The 14,961-nt window shown below is 53.8% G+C and overlaps 3 protein-coding genes across 3 annotated transcripts in view; all 3 read left to right on the top strand.

Moving 5' to 3' along the window:
* The window catches only part of rsph4a (radial spoke head component 4A), a 5,268-nt gene extending 2,074 nt beyond the window's left edge, over positions 1-3,194 (top strand). Inside the window, exons 2-7 of the mRNA XM_019871808.1 lie at positions 201-426; positions 683-970; positions 1,378-1,827; positions 2,117-2,258; positions 2,329-2,446; positions 2,642-3,194. Coding sequence (XP_019727367.1) covers positions 201-426; positions 683-970; positions 1,378-1,827; positions 2,117-2,258; positions 2,329-2,446; positions 2,642-2,876 — 1,459 coding nt within the window. The 3' untranslated portion in view covers positions 2,877-3,194. The remainder of the gene's footprint in view (positions 1-200; positions 427-682; positions 971-1,377; positions 1,828-2,116; positions 2,259-2,328; positions 2,447-2,641) is intronic.
* A 326-nt stretch (positions 3,195-3,520) lies between these two features.
* lonp1 (lon peptidase 1, mitochondrial) lies at positions 3,521-10,451 on the top strand. Its single transcript, XM_019871802.1, has 21 exons — positions 3,521-4,071; positions 4,474-4,562; positions 4,645-4,764; positions 4,883-5,036; positions 5,119-5,232; positions 5,383-5,444; positions 5,844-5,973; positions 6,056-6,139; positions 6,225-6,293; positions 6,594-6,745; positions 6,824-6,962; positions 7,064-7,242; positions 7,337-7,424; positions 7,756-7,878; positions 7,943-8,059; positions 8,173-8,313; positions 8,462-8,627; positions 8,690-8,773; positions 9,000-9,127; positions 9,214-9,378; positions 9,733-10,451. The coding sequence occupies exons 1-21, from the start codon at positions 3,574-3,576 to the stop codon at positions 9,880-9,882; spliced, it is 2,952 nt and encodes a 983-aa protein (XP_019727361.1). The 5' UTR covers positions 3,521-3,573; the 3' UTR covers positions 9,883-10,451.
* A 714-nt stretch (positions 10,452-11,165) lies between these two features.
* The window catches only part of pde6d (phosphodiesterase 6D, cGMP-specific, rod, delta), a 16,529-nt gene continuing 12,733 nt past the window's right edge, over positions 11,166-14,961 (top strand). The window contains exon 1 of the mRNA XM_019871803.1: positions 11,166-11,479. Coding sequence (XP_019727362.1) covers positions 11,430-11,479 — 50 coding nt within the window. The 5' untranslated portion in view covers positions 11,166-11,429. The remainder of the gene's footprint in view (positions 11,480-14,961) is intronic.

Here is a 14,961-nt window from a genome sequence, read left to right as displayed (position 1 = left end):
CGCCCCCCCCCCCGCCATTTTCCCTCCTACTTTGTTGCCAGATATATCCCTGAACAAATTCCAATTCAAACTCAGAAAATAAAAGCCAGAAGGCACATACTTCCCGACCGAATTACGACGGAAATGTGTTTGCTGTGATGTTTAACATGTTCAATAAATGACGATAAGCGGAGGTTTCGCCCCGGTCCCCACTTTGGCAGGTACGACCACCTTTCTCGGCTGCTGATGCGCGTGATCGAGGAGCGTCCTCACGATGTGGTGGACGTGATGGAGGACCTGAGTCACGACGTGAAGCTGCGTCTGTACGAGGACACGCAGAGCAGCCTGCAGGACCTCCAGCAGACCACCGCCGCCGAGGAGCTGGCCGAGCAGCAGAAGGTTCTCTTCGTCAGGCCCGAGGACGCCCCCGAGCACGAATTCGAGCTGGTGCGATCACCGATCGAGCTCCTCTTTGCGTTCGACACGACAAGGCGACAAAAGGGAGACGGTGAACTCCGCATTGATCGAGTTGGAGAATTTTGAGCCGAGCCGATCCTCATTACAGGGTGCGGGGTGGGGAATACAAAACGAAATCCCACATTTCTCTTTCTGAGTTTGGGTCGAAGCAATTGAAAACATGATCAACTATGTTGAAGTGAGTTGTGGCGTTTCAGTTGGACAAATGTGACTTTTTGCCCGCCAGGAATCGGCCCTGCCCAACGTGAGCGAGATCGCGTACTTCCTGGAGCAGGCCGGCGTGGGCTTGGGCCGCGAGGAGATGCAGCGCGTCTTCCTGGCCCTCAAGCAGCTGGTGTCGTCCTACACCATGCAGCGCTGCCGCCTGTGGGGCAAGATCTTGGGCATCGAGAGGAGCTACATCATCGCCGAGGCCGAGTTTGCCGAGGGCGAGGAGGAGGACGAGGAGGGGCCCGAGGAGGTGGCCGACGAGGAGGCCCGCGAGGTCGACGCCAAGGAGAAAGCCGAGCGCGAGGTGAGCGGCCGACGACCGTCTGCACTTTGGCAAATGACGAGAGGCTGCGGCGTGACGTCACGCCTGACTTCATCGGGGGATGTGGAGCGCAATGTTGTGTGACGTGAAAGATGACATCCGCCGAACAGCAAGTCAAAAAGAATGGTCTGATATGGCAGACAATTTGGCCAATAAACTCATCATCCTTTTACATCGTGTCAGGTTGAGTTTTGACAGTCGTTCAAATTGATTGTTGTGATACTTTTGGTAACGTAACTGCTCAGAATGCTCCACACCTTTGTCTTCCTTCGATATCTCACATCAGGGGTGCCTCAAGGGTCTGTTTTCGGACCCATTTAGTTTCACCTTCCCCGTGTATGTCTGGCTGCGAACTCCCCCTGCTTGACGATGATATTTCGTGTCGTCAGATGGATCCCCTCCCCCAGTCTACGTACAAAGCCCCCCCCGTGGTGCCCAAGGAGGCCAAAGGAACCGGAGCCAACAAATTTGTGTACTTTGTGTGCAACGAGGCGGGCCTGCCCTGGACCAAGCTGCCGTCGGTCACGCCGGCCCAGATCACGGTGGCCCGGCAGATCCGCAAGTTCTTTACGGGCCGGCTGGACGCCCCCATCGTCAGCTACCCGCCCTTCCCGGGCAACGAGGCCAACTACCTGCGGGCGCAGATTGCCCGCATCTCGGCCGGCACGCAGATCAGCCCCCAGGGCTTTTACCAGGCCATCGAGGAGGAAGGCGCAGAGGAGGAGGGCTCCTCTGAGGACGGCATTGAGGAGAACCCCGAATATGAGGGCGTCCCCGTTGGGGAGCTGGTGGACTCCTTGTCCTCCTGGGTGCATCACACACAGCACATCCTGCAGCAGGTACCGCTCTGCGTCTCGGGAGCTCTTTGCGTGGAAACTTCAGACTTGCGTTGCGATGTAGGAAATCCTTCAGTTTTACTGTCGACGGTTAGAAATTCCATATCACGGTGCTCTTCATTCTTAAAACTTAGACTTAGCCTCATCGTCCTCGTAGCTGTAAATGTTTGGATTCCTCCAGTTTCATGCAGTCGTAAATGTTTCGTTCAACCCTCGGACACAATCCTCTCTGGTTAGTTTGCGAGTGTGATCGTGGGGCCTTCGGTCCTCAAAGTTTTGCCGTGGGTTTCAGGGCCGCTGCACCTGGGTGAACTTGGCCGTGAAGACGGAAGACGAGTCCAACGAGGAGGAGGCCGAGGAGATCGAGGAGGACCCCGACGAGCCCGAGCCCGAGGTGGGACCCCCGCTGCTCACGCCGCTCTCCCAGGACGCAGGTCGGCCGACTCCGCTCCCCGTTGACAGCGCGCGGCCGGAACGGGTGCTCACCTTGGGTTATCCCGGCAGAAATCTTTGAGACGGTGCCATGGAGCTCCAGCCTGTCGTCCACGCTCACCTCGCAGCACGCCATTGCCATCATGCGCTCCAACTGCTGGCCTGGGGCGTGCGCCTACGCTTACGCAAAGTAAGTTCAAGGCGTAGCTGCCGGCACTCCCGTCATAAGGACGAATCGCCCGGCATCGGGTAGAGCCTTGGGCTTTCAACCCGAGCAAATACCCAGTCCTCAAATTGGCGACCAACGTCCGACTGGTAATCAAGTCAGGCGACCGGAGTGCCCCAGCCTCATTTGCCCAAACTTTTGCCCCCTGTGCCGATGCAGGAAGTTTGAGAACATCTACGTGGGCTGGGGGCTGAAGTACCCGGGCGACGGCTACAGCCCGCTCCTGCCGCCCCCGCCCCAGAGCGAGTACCCCAGCGCCCCCGAGATCACCGAGGACGTGGACCCCACCGTGGAGGAGGAGCAGGCCCTGCAAGACGCCCTGGACGAGAAGCAGGCGGCCGAGGAGGCCGAGGAGGGAGACTCAGACGAGGAGCAGGATGAGGATGACGACTGAGGCCGTCGCGCCAAACCAACGCCGTCGCAACTGTCAACCTCTGCTGGATGCAAACTTTGGAATAAGTGCTCAAAAGACTCGATTTTATGGCAACAAAGATGAATTCAATGATGATTTCACTGCGAGTCAGTGCAAATGTTTCCATGTTATCGTGGAAGTCTGAAATGTCGGCAACGAATAAAGTCTACCCAATATAGTGGCAGTTCTTAAAATAATAGATACAATGTAAAATGTGTAAAATGTCACATTTAATCTTAAGGCTTAGGAAGAGTACACCAGCAAACAATAATAAACACCCATGTAACATACTCCAAATAATTCCTGCACAATATAACATCTCAGCACTGTTTATGCGTCACAACATAACTCAAGCAGTTCATAAATACATACAATATACACATGAACTTGTTTTATTTTTTTTAGATGGTGTTACGAAAGCAGTAACCCACCGGAGACGTCATATTGGCAAGAGTATTTGTGGAACACCACAAAAGACAAATAAGGATTACAATATCAACGAGGACACGAACTGGAATGAATTTACCACCTGCAGGGTTCGAAACCGCTCAGCGGGCCACAGTAAACAACCTTGACCCCAGTTTGCGAGGGTTGACGTGTATTTCCAATGACAACTGTGACGTCATCAAGCGTGGACGGAAAAGGGCTGCGCACGCGCCGGGGAAAGCGAAAGGCAAACATGGCGGCGTGCGTGATGATGGTGATGTTAAGAGCATCGGGACTTGTCCACAGAAAAGCAGCCCACGTCGTCAAAGTCACCCGGCCCGGGCACTTGAGGTTCGGCTTACGGCGGGCCGACGCACCGGGCCCGGGCGGGTTCCGCTCGGTTCGCGTGTACAACAGCGGACCTCGTCGCTGGATGCGCGTGACCGGCTTCCGTTCCGGCCTCCTCGGGTCCGGTTCACCGCCCTGCCACCCAAGAGCCTTTGGGAACCGGGCGAGCGGCGCGGGGTTTACCGGGGAGGACGGCGCGGAGAGCGGCGGCGGCGGCGGCGACTCGGGCGGCGAGGAGTCTGGCGGCGGCGGCGGCGGTGGCGGTGAGGACGGAGGAGCGGCGTACGCCGGAGCCCAGATGACTGCACTGACCCCCATGACGGTGCCGGAGGTTTTCCCCAACGTGCCGCTGATCGCCGTGAGCAGGAACCCCGTGTTCCCCCGATTCATCAAGATCATCGAGGTGAGGAGGAGGTGCTTTTAACTTTCAAGGACCGCGTCAGCCAATGTTTGTTTGGGAACCGGATGTCATTGACAACATGGAAAGGAGAGCAACGGCATAGCGATCACGTTTCAGAAATGCACAATTTCTAGGGAATTAGTATGAAAACAGACATTTCAGTGTGGTGTTGCCAAACCTGTCTTCTATCATTTTTTCTGCTGAAGTGAGTTGAGGAGCTTCATGGTGGCAAAAGTAGTGTTTGCCGCCCTTTTGTGGATTTCTTTTGACAATCTCCAAACCTTTTTGTGTGGCCATCGCTTGTTGTCTGGAATTAGCAGCGGGGCTCGCTCCCTTTGTCACTTACATATTTCACCTGTTTGACTTCTGTGGAAATCGCGACTCGTGATGTTGTGCTTCCGGCAGGTGAAAAACAAAAGCCTGATGGAGCTGCTGAGAAGGAAGGTTCGACTGGCACAGCCCTACGCTGGAGTTTTCCTCAAGAGAGACGACAAGTACGTCCCGCCTGCCCTGCCCCGTCCTCGGCACGTCCTCGGGACTCACGTGTGTGTGTGTGTGTGTGTGTGTGTGTCGCAGTGACGAGTCAGATGTGGTGGAATCCCTCGACGCCATCTACGCTACGGGGACCTTTGTACAGATCCACGAGATGCAGGACCTCGGGGACAAGTTGAGGATGATCGTCATGGGCCACCGCAGGTCAGGTGAAAGAGGAGAGCTTGTACGCAAACGCAATCCGAATTATGGTGTGAGCACAAACACCGGAAAGGGGCATTCCAGTGTAAGCTTGGCTAACGAGCCGCGTGCTGCTTCACAGAGTTCGCATCACCGGGCGTCTGGAGGTGGAGCCGGAGGAGGAGGAGGGGGATCAAGAGGCGGAGTCACCTGCGTGGTCGTCCGAGTCGCAGGGCAAAGCCGCGCCGGGACGCAAGGCCAAGCGCGGCCGGCGGGATGAGCAGATGGAGGACAAAGTGGGTCCCCGTGCAGGCGTTTCTGCTTTGTGGTCGTCGCTGATGTCGCATTTCGGTCATTTGTGCTTTCGGGGGCGGCCAGATTGCCCAAGCCGACCTGATGCCCGAACTGCGGCCCCTGCCCTCGTCCGGCGTCCTCATGGTGGAGGTGGACAACGTCCTCCACGAGCACTTCACCGTCACAGAGGAAGTCAAGGTAGATGTGCGCGCACAAATCCAGTCCTGATGAAAATGTAAAAAAAAAAAAAAACTCATCCAAACGCACGATTGGGTGTGTGTGTGTGTGTATGGGGGGGGGGTGGCGGAAAGATCAAGTCTGTGTCAATTTGAAACATTTTCTGTGCAGGCGCTGACGGCCGAGATTGTCAAGACCATCCGTGACATCATCGCGCTCAACCCCCTCTACAGGTCACTTTGTGTGCATGTTGGTGTGTGAGTGCGCATCTTTGGCATGCCTGTTTTGCATTTGTGTGGACGTCGTTGTGGGCTCGTTTTGTCTGTTTGAGAGTGTGTGGAAGGTTGCGGATGTTGTCGTGTGCGTTTATTGTATATGCATGGAAAGTCGGTGTGTTTGTGTGTGCATGTTTTTGTGTTGTGTGTGCGTGCGCATTTGTGGTCATATTGATCGCAATGTACGTATGTGTGAATTCGCGCGTGTGTGTTTTGTGCATGTTTGAAATGGCTCTGGCTTTGAGCGTGCGCGTTTGCATCGAGCATGTGGTTGGGCGTGCCCCTGATTGCGTGTAGTTTGTCTTGTACCGTGGTGTTGCCCGAGCCTCCCGCCTAACGTGCACGCGTGCGCCTCAGGGAGTCTGTTCTGCAGATGATGCAGGCGGGCCAGCGCGTCGTGGACAACCCCATCTACCTGAGCGACATGGGCGCCGCGCTAACGGGGGCAGAGTCGCACGAGCTGCAGGACGTCCTGGAGGAAACCAAGGTAAGCTGCTCCGCCCTCTCGACGGTACGACGTCGTATCCGAATTGCGTGAGGACCCCTGTCGTGTTTGTGTGCGCGTGCAGATCCCCAAGCGTCTCTACAAGGCTCTGTCGCTGCTCAAGAAGGAGTTTGAGCTCAGCAAGTTGCAGCAGCGTCTGGGCCGAGAGGTGAGCGCCCCACGAGCAACGAGTCTCTTTCTTCGTCCGTGCGCTCAAGGCCTCTTCCACCTTTGTTGTGCGTCACGTCTGGCAGGTGGAGGAGAAGATCAAGCAGACGCACAGGAAGTACCTGTTACAGGAGCAACTCAAGATTATCAAGAAGGTGACAGAGTCCGTTTTCACGTTGCCGCAATTTCCAATTATCCTTAACCCGGCAGCCTCGCGCCAATCATCGGCCCCTCGCCGGGCAGGAGGGGAGGAGAAGCGACGGTAGAACAGGCCAAAATACAGATGTCAGGTGGGGCGAGCGACGAGTTGCATCGTCGGCATGGTCCAGTGAAATGCGGGCGTGGAAATAAGTCTTGATTTGAACGGGAAGAGAGGGGAGAAGCGGCAATAAAACAGGCCAAAGTTGAGCGATACGTCAAGTGTTTGACGCGCAGATGACGAATGTCGCGTGCAGGAGCTGGGTCTGGAGAAGGAGGACAAGGAAGCTATCGAGGAGAAGTTTCGCGAGCGTCTGAAGGACAGGACGGTCCCTCAGCACATCATGGACGTCATCAACGAGGAACTCACCAAGATGGCGCTGCTCGACAACCACTCCTCAGAGTTCAAGTGACAACATTCCCCGTCCGGACCACACGACAAGACGAGCCACATCTTAATGTGCGACGTGTGCGCTTGTCTTTTCAGTGTGACCCGAAATTACCTCGACTGGCTCACCAGCATGCCCTGGGGCACTAACAGTGAGGAGAACCTGGCGTTGGACAGAGCCAAGGAGGTTCTGGAGGAAGATCATTATGGGATGGACGATGTGAAGAAGCGCATATTGGTCAGTCCCCACAGTTCGCCCGGCACGTGCGGCGTGCGAGTGTGTGTTGTTAACGCGGTTCCTGACATTGATTCCATCCGGTCCTTGATTGGTTCGCGCAGGAGTTCATTGCGGTCAGTCAGCTGCGAGGGTCCACGCAGGGTAAGATCCTGTGCTTCTACGGCCCTCCGGGGGTAGGCAAGACATCCATCGCTCGCTCCATTGCCCGCGCCCTCAACCGCGAGTACTTCAGGTTCAGCGTGGGCGGCATGACGGATGTGGCCGAAATCAAAGGACACAGGTGGAAGCCTCCGTTGGTGTCGCAGACACGGTGTGTCCGCTGGACCCTTTTCTCTAACGCGAATGCGTGCGCGTGCGTGCGTGTACGTGCTCAGGAGGACCTATGTGGGTGCCATGCCTGGGAAGATCATCCAGTGCCTCAAGAAAACCAAAACGGAGAACCCCCTGGTTCTGATAGATGAGGTCAGCGCCGAAGTGTATTTTCATTTATTTTCACCGAAAAGTTCCAGGACGTTTTAGTTTGCGCTACCTCTTGGATTGAGGAGGTTCCAATCAGGTGTTCAGACCCCGCCCAAGAGTTTCCCGCAAGTACTTCTTATTCAAGAACCATCCCGAGTGACGTTCCTGCTGTCGAAAGTCCCTCGTCTTCCCGATGGTCCCACTTAGTGCAAGTGAACCGAGTGGCACCACAGTTGACTTGCGAGCACTTTTCAAGAAGCGCTCTCCGTGTGACGTGTGAACATGCTGCCTTTGCCTCGCTCGGAGTGCCATTTTCGTCACGTGTCGTTACCAGGTTGATAAGATGGGCCGCGGGTATCAGGGCGACCCCTCCTCGGCCCTGCTGGAGCTTCTGGACCCCGAGCAGAACGCCAACTTCCTGGACCACTACCTGGATGTTCCCGTGGATCTTTCCAAGGTGGGAAGGCGTCGGGTCGCCTCTCCGTGAAACCTGTCGTCATTTTGCTCTGAACGTGTTGAAGGTTCTATTCATATGCACGGCCAACGTGACCGACACCATCCCGGAACCGCTCCGAGACCGCATGGAGATGATTAACGTGTCGGGATACGTGGCGCAGGAAAAACTGGCTATCGCCGAGGTAACTTCATGGATTGTTGGATGTGATGATGGTGATGATTGGGAATGGGACCCTCGTTTGGAAACCCCTAGTGGTGTTGTTGATGTTGTTCCTTCCTTCCCGGCGTGGTCCAGCGTTACCTCGTCCCTCAGTTGCGCTCACTGTGCGGTCTGAGTGAGGAAAAGGCGTCCATCTCGCCGGAAGCGCTCAGTCTCCTGATCCGACAGTACTGCAGAGAGTCCGGCGTCAGGAACCTGCAGAAACAGGTGGAAAAGGTGAGTGGCCTTTAACAAAGTCCGCTCAACCAGCACATGTACCGCGGCGCTTGGAGTTGCATAGGTTGGGAGTCGCGGTGGGCGGAATCAAGTCTCCCGAGCCATTCAGCAAAAGGTTCCTTTTGGCTGTGGTGTGTTGCTGGGCCAGGTTTTCCGTAAGGTGGCCTTCTCCATCGTCAGCGGGCAGCAGGAAGTGGTCAGCGTCTCCCCAGATAACCTTCAGGACTACGTCGGTAAACCACTTTTCACTGTGGACAGGATGTACGATGTCACGCCGCCGGGAGTGGTCATGGGGCTGGCCTGGACTGCCATGGGTGAGACACGCACACACGCCCGCACACACACGCAGACACTACAGACGTTGTTGTGTGTGCAGGAGGCTCAACTCTGTTCATCGAGACGTTGGTGCGTCGTCCCTCCGTCAAAGACGGCAAAGGAGAAGGTTCTCTGGAGCTCACAGGTCAGAAAACGTCACACAAAAGCTCAATCGTCGCCAATCGTCTTGATTGTTGATGTGGTTTCGGACACGGTTGTTGATCCGGTCGCCTCTTCGCTTGATTCTTTCATGGGTTTGTCTTTGGACTACTTGCCTGTTTGTTTCAATGCGCGCTCGTTTACTTTGCTTCCTTTGACCCACCCGCCCACGAGCTGATGTTTGTTCATATTTTCCCGCCACCCTCCTTTAGGCCAGCTGGGCGACGTCATGAAAGAAAGCGCCAAAATCGCCTCGACTTTCGCCAGAGCCTTCCTACTGCAGCAAGAACCAGAAAACGACTTCCTGCTCAACTGTCACCTGCACCTTCATGTTCCGGAGGTGACCGACAAACGAACAAGGGGCAGAAGGAGCAGCTTTCAGATCTCCCCGCTGGCATGGTTTCATCTTTGATTTCCTCGCGCCAGGGGGCCACCCCCAAAGACGGCCCGAGTGCAGGCTGCACCATCGTCACGGCCCTGTTGTCCCTGGCGACCGCTCGGCCCGTGCGTCCAAATGTGGCCATGACCGGAGAGGTGTCCCTGACGGGCAAGATCCTTCCTGTGGGAGGGATCAAGGAGAAAACCATCGCAGTGAGTCTCGCGCTCAAGCAGTCACGTCTACTTTGGCCTTTTGAACCCCAAGTCCTTTTTATATGAAAACACTCGCAGGGAGCGTGAAGACGGACGGCGCTTACGCTGAACTAACTGACCGTGTGGTCAACAGCCAACCAAACTGATTCTTGATGGCCTCTTAAAGGCACACCTCAACACATAAATGCACTAAAGTGTGTGTGTGTGTGTGTGTGTGTGTGTGTGTGTGTGTGTGTGTGTGTGTGTGTGTGTGTGACCCAAAGTGAATTTGAAAGCCAAGGTTCTGTCAACGTTTACTCGTGTAGTGCAACCGTGCGGTCATGTTGACGTGTCTTTGATTTTGTTTGCCGGCAGGCGCGACGCGCCGGGGTGACGTGCATCATCTTGCCGGCGGAGAACAGGAAGGACTTCTCGGACTTGCCGGACTACATCACGGAGGGTTTGGAGGTTCACTTTGTGGACCACTACAGTCAAATCTACCCGGTGGTCTTCCCTCAGTCCTAAGCGCCTCCTCTGGGCCGAGCGTTGTTTTTTTTTTTTTTCCACCGAGTCCAGTTTGGTGGGCGGCGTCGCGACTGACGTGCTGACAACGGACGAATGAGAAGCTGTGATGAACGCAGGAAGTGATGTCACTGGTTTGCTGGCAGCCAGGCTGGTCGGCTGTTGCTCCCTTGATGCTGGGCTGTGGACAAACTCTCTGCTCATTAGATTCATATTTTTTATTTTATATTGTTGTCAGTGTATGCTTGAATTAAATACAACACAAAATTTATGATGGAAACAAAATATAAGATTTCTATTACTAGGCCTCCCCCTATGCTTTTTTTAAACAAACTTACTCAAGATCTTGCACGTTTTACAGGAAGCCCTGTGGAACACCACCCGACAGTGGGGAAGTTCGTGACTCAGAACAACCGAGGCTAACACAAAAGGTTCTGTCAGCTAAATCGGACCGAAAGCACTCAAGGGCGCTACCGCCAATGCCCACCAGGTGTTGCAAAAGAGCCAACGGGATACTGTGCTCCACTGTATCAAATGCTGTCGTGCAATCCAATAAAATCTGACAGACAATCGTCCGGAGTCTCGTTTTCCAGGAGGATGTCATTAAAAACTCGTAAGAGGGCATGGAAGACCCACGTCTATTTAACTGCACGTGCACCTCTTTTTTTTCGAGCAAGGCCAGGTTTCTGGAGCAAGAGTTTCCACCACAGCATGTTGAAACTGTCGGGGAACGACAGCAGAAGACAGACTGCTGTTGATAGTGGCCGAGACCGATGTCCCGACGCTCGAAGGAGCGGCAAAAGACTGCGCGTTGACTGAGGAGCTGCTATCGGCCGCAGTTTCGCGCACGCTGAAGGCAACCTTCAAGCTTATGTGGCACGCCGATCCTTTCGTCTGCAACGTTCCTTCGCTCTTCCACCTCAAAAGAAATCCCGAAACGCACTGACGACGAAGCAAATGAAGAGCAACGTTTCACTTCAAACAGTAGAAGCAACTACTGTATTGTACTGACAGTAAACAGACCCTCCAGAGTGCTGGCGATCAAATCCGCTGGGAAAGTGTTGAAATATCGCGTTCGTTTCCTGAGAGTCTGAGAGTGGACTCTTGCGCACGAGCGTATGACTGTGAGTGTGTGGTGCGCGTGTGTGCGTGCGCGGTTGCCCCTAGTGACGCGTCTGAATCTCGCTAAGACACGCCTCACGTGTTGACACCCGGGCCTCGATTGGCCCGAGCGAGGTCTCCTCCGCCTGCGATTGGCCGTGCTGGCCGTCAGTCATGAAGGCTGGGCTATATTTAGCTGATTCCATTATCGGCTCAGGGTTAGCTTGCTGCTGCTGCTCCCGCGGCGAGCGCGGCGACCGCGGAGACTCACGCTTAAGCCCAAAGCGCCTTTCGAGTGCAGCCTCGTTTTCGGGCACATTTCCACGCACTTCCGCTAGCAGGCGAGCGGCTGGCTGGCGAGCTGACGTCGCGGGGAGCTAACGCGAACGGCAGCGCCTGTGCTCCAAGCTTGTCTGACCCCTTCGCGGGACGACGCGAGAAGCGGAGTCATGTCTTCGGACGAAGACAGGGCCAAGGAGATTTTGAAGGGTTTCAAACTGTATCCTTTTTTTCCCCGCTGGAGGTGATTCGCCAATGTGAGATTTGAATTTGATTCGCCGCATGCTAACTAGCCAGCTAGCCGCGATGCTAAAGTGGCTAAGTGAGGAAGAGGATGAGGATCGAGATGAAGATGGTGGTCAGTCGCGGTGGTAACTTGCGTTTGGTGTCCGGCCCAGCTGCGTTGTCCTCCCGCGTGAGCGTCTCGTCACCGATGACACTTGGCCTCTCATGTTTTTGTTTTTGTTTTTCCGCGCTGCGTTGCCACTTTTGCCTCAGGTTAAACCATGATGAAAAAGATTCCCATTTCCATTCCGCTCCCAATATTACAATTGCGATTTCAGATGCAAGAATTTTTTTTTCTCTGATCCTCTGCCAATGTAGTTTTTCTACAGGCAATGCATTCGACTTTACGACTACAATTACGTTCAGATTTACCATACCTCGTTTTTTTTTGGTTTGGCTTATGAACCATGCATTCATATGACGTTGATAGACTTAAATTGGAGAAAATAACTTTCAATACTTTATGTATTCACTACAGTGTGACCCCCCCCAAAAAAAAAAAAAAAATCAAGTGTTGCACCAACCGAAGTTGGTAAGCCGTACAGATAACAACACGAGTGCAAACCAATCTGTGGCTTTATCACTTCAACTTTTCAACACTATAGAAACATGTCGACTGCACTTTTTAAACACGATCAAGACACTGTATCAATGAATCCATAAAACATACACATTAAAAAAAATAAAGCCTTCTGACCAACCAAAATGAATATCCATATTTTACATGGAGGTGGTCGAGGGTTTAGCGCGTCAACCTCGCAGTGCAGATTCGATTCCAGCTCCGGTCTTCCTGTGTGAAGTTTGCATGTTCTCCCCGTGCATATGTGGGTTTTCTCCGGGTACTGCGATTTCCTCCCACATTCCCAAAACATGCATGGCAGGCTGATTGAACATTCAAAAATTGTCCCTAGGTGTGAGTGTGAGCGCGGATGGTTGTTCGTTTCTGTGTGCCCTGCGATTGGCTGGCAACCGGTTCAGGGTGTCCCCCGCCTACTGCCCGAAGAGAGCTGGGATAAGCTCCAGCCCCCCTGTGACCCTTGTGAGAATAAAGCGGAACAGAAAATGAATTGATGGCTATTTTACATGGAGTGTTTTTTTTCCCCCTCATCGATAGATAAAGTGACCAATCAGTCTGTTTTCAAGATCAAAAGTGAGGCCATCCCTGATAGAGTGCTGACATGCTCACTCATCATCTGTCAGGCGTCTACTTGATCCAAAGTGGCTGTGCCGCAACTGTCCCGGAGCCCAAAATTTCCCATCCGACGCCGCGTTGCGTTGTTGCCGTTTATCGATTGGGCCAAGTCCTCGCCTGAACCCTCACATTCGTTCCTGCTCTCTCTCTCTCTCTCTCTCTCTCTCTCTCTCTCTCTCTCTCTCTCTCTCTCTCTCTCTCTCTCTCTCTCTCTCAACAAGCACAGCAGCTGATCCTGGATCAGTGGAAGCGTATATGGGTGTGTGTGTGTGTGTCTGTCCCGTGTATGCATTAGTGAGGTCAGGCTGTGGAGGCAGTGAGGTAATACTTAAATCCACTGGAACAGGATTTAGCACCTCCAAGAACACTCGCGCATTCACGACCCATTTAGAACGAGTCGTCACTGTAGCCGCGAAAGGTTAACGCCCTGCAACCCTTGGCGAGAAATGCCTTGATGAAGCGTTTGAACCCCTCATGTACTCCAAATTATGACCTGGGGGAAAAAAAAACAAAACATTCACATCGTTTTTCAACATATTACACAAGGGCAAAGAAATGGTTAACGAGTGATTTGATTTGGAGGGAGTGGAAGTACGCTTGTGTGTGGGTCTCGCAGTGTGCGTGTCATCGCTGATGTTGGTTGCAAGCTCATGTTTGAATGTAAACCAACAACTGCAGTTTTTGGACAGCCATCAGTTCAAACGTTGGCAAGCAACATGCCTGCGGGGACCCCCCCGTCTCCTCCCCATTTGCTTGCCTTTTTTGCTCCTGAAATATCGACGGGTGGTCAAATCTGCGTCGTGTGAGCTTTTAGTGGCCTGAAAAACAAAACCTGAAAACCTCTCCAAAACCCGATGAAGACATTTTTGAAATTGGCGGTCAAATCATTTTGGGACACAAAAAGGCCTTCTGTGAATCCAATTTGCCGTCGCCGAGTGCGATGGGTCTGCTTTCATGCGTGCCAAAGCACGGAGCCGGTAATTCCCTTTGAACACAATCGAGGCGGGGATGTCGGTGTTTTGTTTCTTCTTCTTCTTCTTGGTCTTCTTTCCTTGAAAACAAAAGCTGCTCTTATTTTTGTCCTCCAAGCTTTGCGTTTGCGTCCCGACATGGTCGCCTCCCCAGAGTGCGTGCGCGGTGGGTGTGTTAATGAGTCCCCGGTGAGCCGCCATGGCTGCCGGCGTTGAAAGACCTCCTCCTCATCTTTCTTCAACCTGAAAATCATGTCCAGGAGCTCCGCACGCGTCGCTCAGAGCAGACGCTTTGCCCGTTGGGCGCCGGCTTTGATGCTCAGGATGTTGGCTTGAGGAGAACCCAGCGAGTGGGAACCAACATTCTGAGGGACCAAAGTTGCGGGGGCTATTTGACGCCCCGATGGCCGGTCGGGTGCAAAAAGACGCAAGCCAACGGTGCTGTAGTTGCCAAGGGCTGCGTCATGGGGCCGTGAAAAACAAAATGTGAGCATTGATTTTCCCCCCACGTAAATTCGACTTTCATCATTTTTCTTATTTGCTTATTGAAGAATTCGCTTCATGTCTACTTTTAGCGCACTTACTGAAAACGCGCATTTCCCCTCCAGCTTGAAATTGCGTCGGCTTCAAAAGCACGATGGATCGGGTGTCCAAACTCGTTCGACGGAGGGCCGCTAGCAGAAAAACGCAAGGATGAAAGGCCCGCTTGAAAACACGTTCGCTTTTTGAAGCGCGCTGAAGAAAACAAAAGCTATCAAGGCAAATTGTGAAGATTTTTTTGGGGGGTGGCCACCAGCCCTCCATCTCACAGAATCGATCCGGCTCTGCAGCGAACAGCGGCCGCATCCCATTTCCACATTCAGAACCAAAACGGCCAAAATGTATGAACCGTTCGGGCGGCTCATCGGATGCTTTTGTGCGTCTGTCAAAGCCAGCGGGTGCGCAACCGCTTTGCTTTCTTGTGTGTTGGCCGAGGTTGCTGCTGAGGGTCAGTGAAGGGCCCGGCAGATGCGGTGAAGTCCGCCGTGCGCGTGACACTAAGTGCTGTCTGAAGGTGACTCATGGGGCCGTGAAAAACAAAATGTGAGCATTGATTTTCCCCCCACGTAAATTCGACTTTCATCATTTTTCTTATTTGCTTATTGAAGAACAGGAAGTGGCCAATCTTCCACAATAGGAAGGAGTTGTTCCAGAAAAGGGCCGCGTCGGAGTGTCTGCCGTGAGGCCGGCTCCCCCCGCGCGCCCGGGCCAACA

The sequence above is a fragment of the Hippocampus comes genome, unplaced genomic scaffold, assembly GCF_001891065.2.
Source record: "Hippocampus comes isolate QL1 unplaced genomic scaffold, H_comes_QL1_v1.1 scaffold307, whole genome shotgun sequence".
NCBI lineage: Eukaryota > Metazoa > Chordata > Actinopteri > Syngnathiformes > Syngnathidae > Hippocampus > Hippocampus comes.
This window is presented reverse-complemented; position numbering and strand designations above follow the sequence as displayed.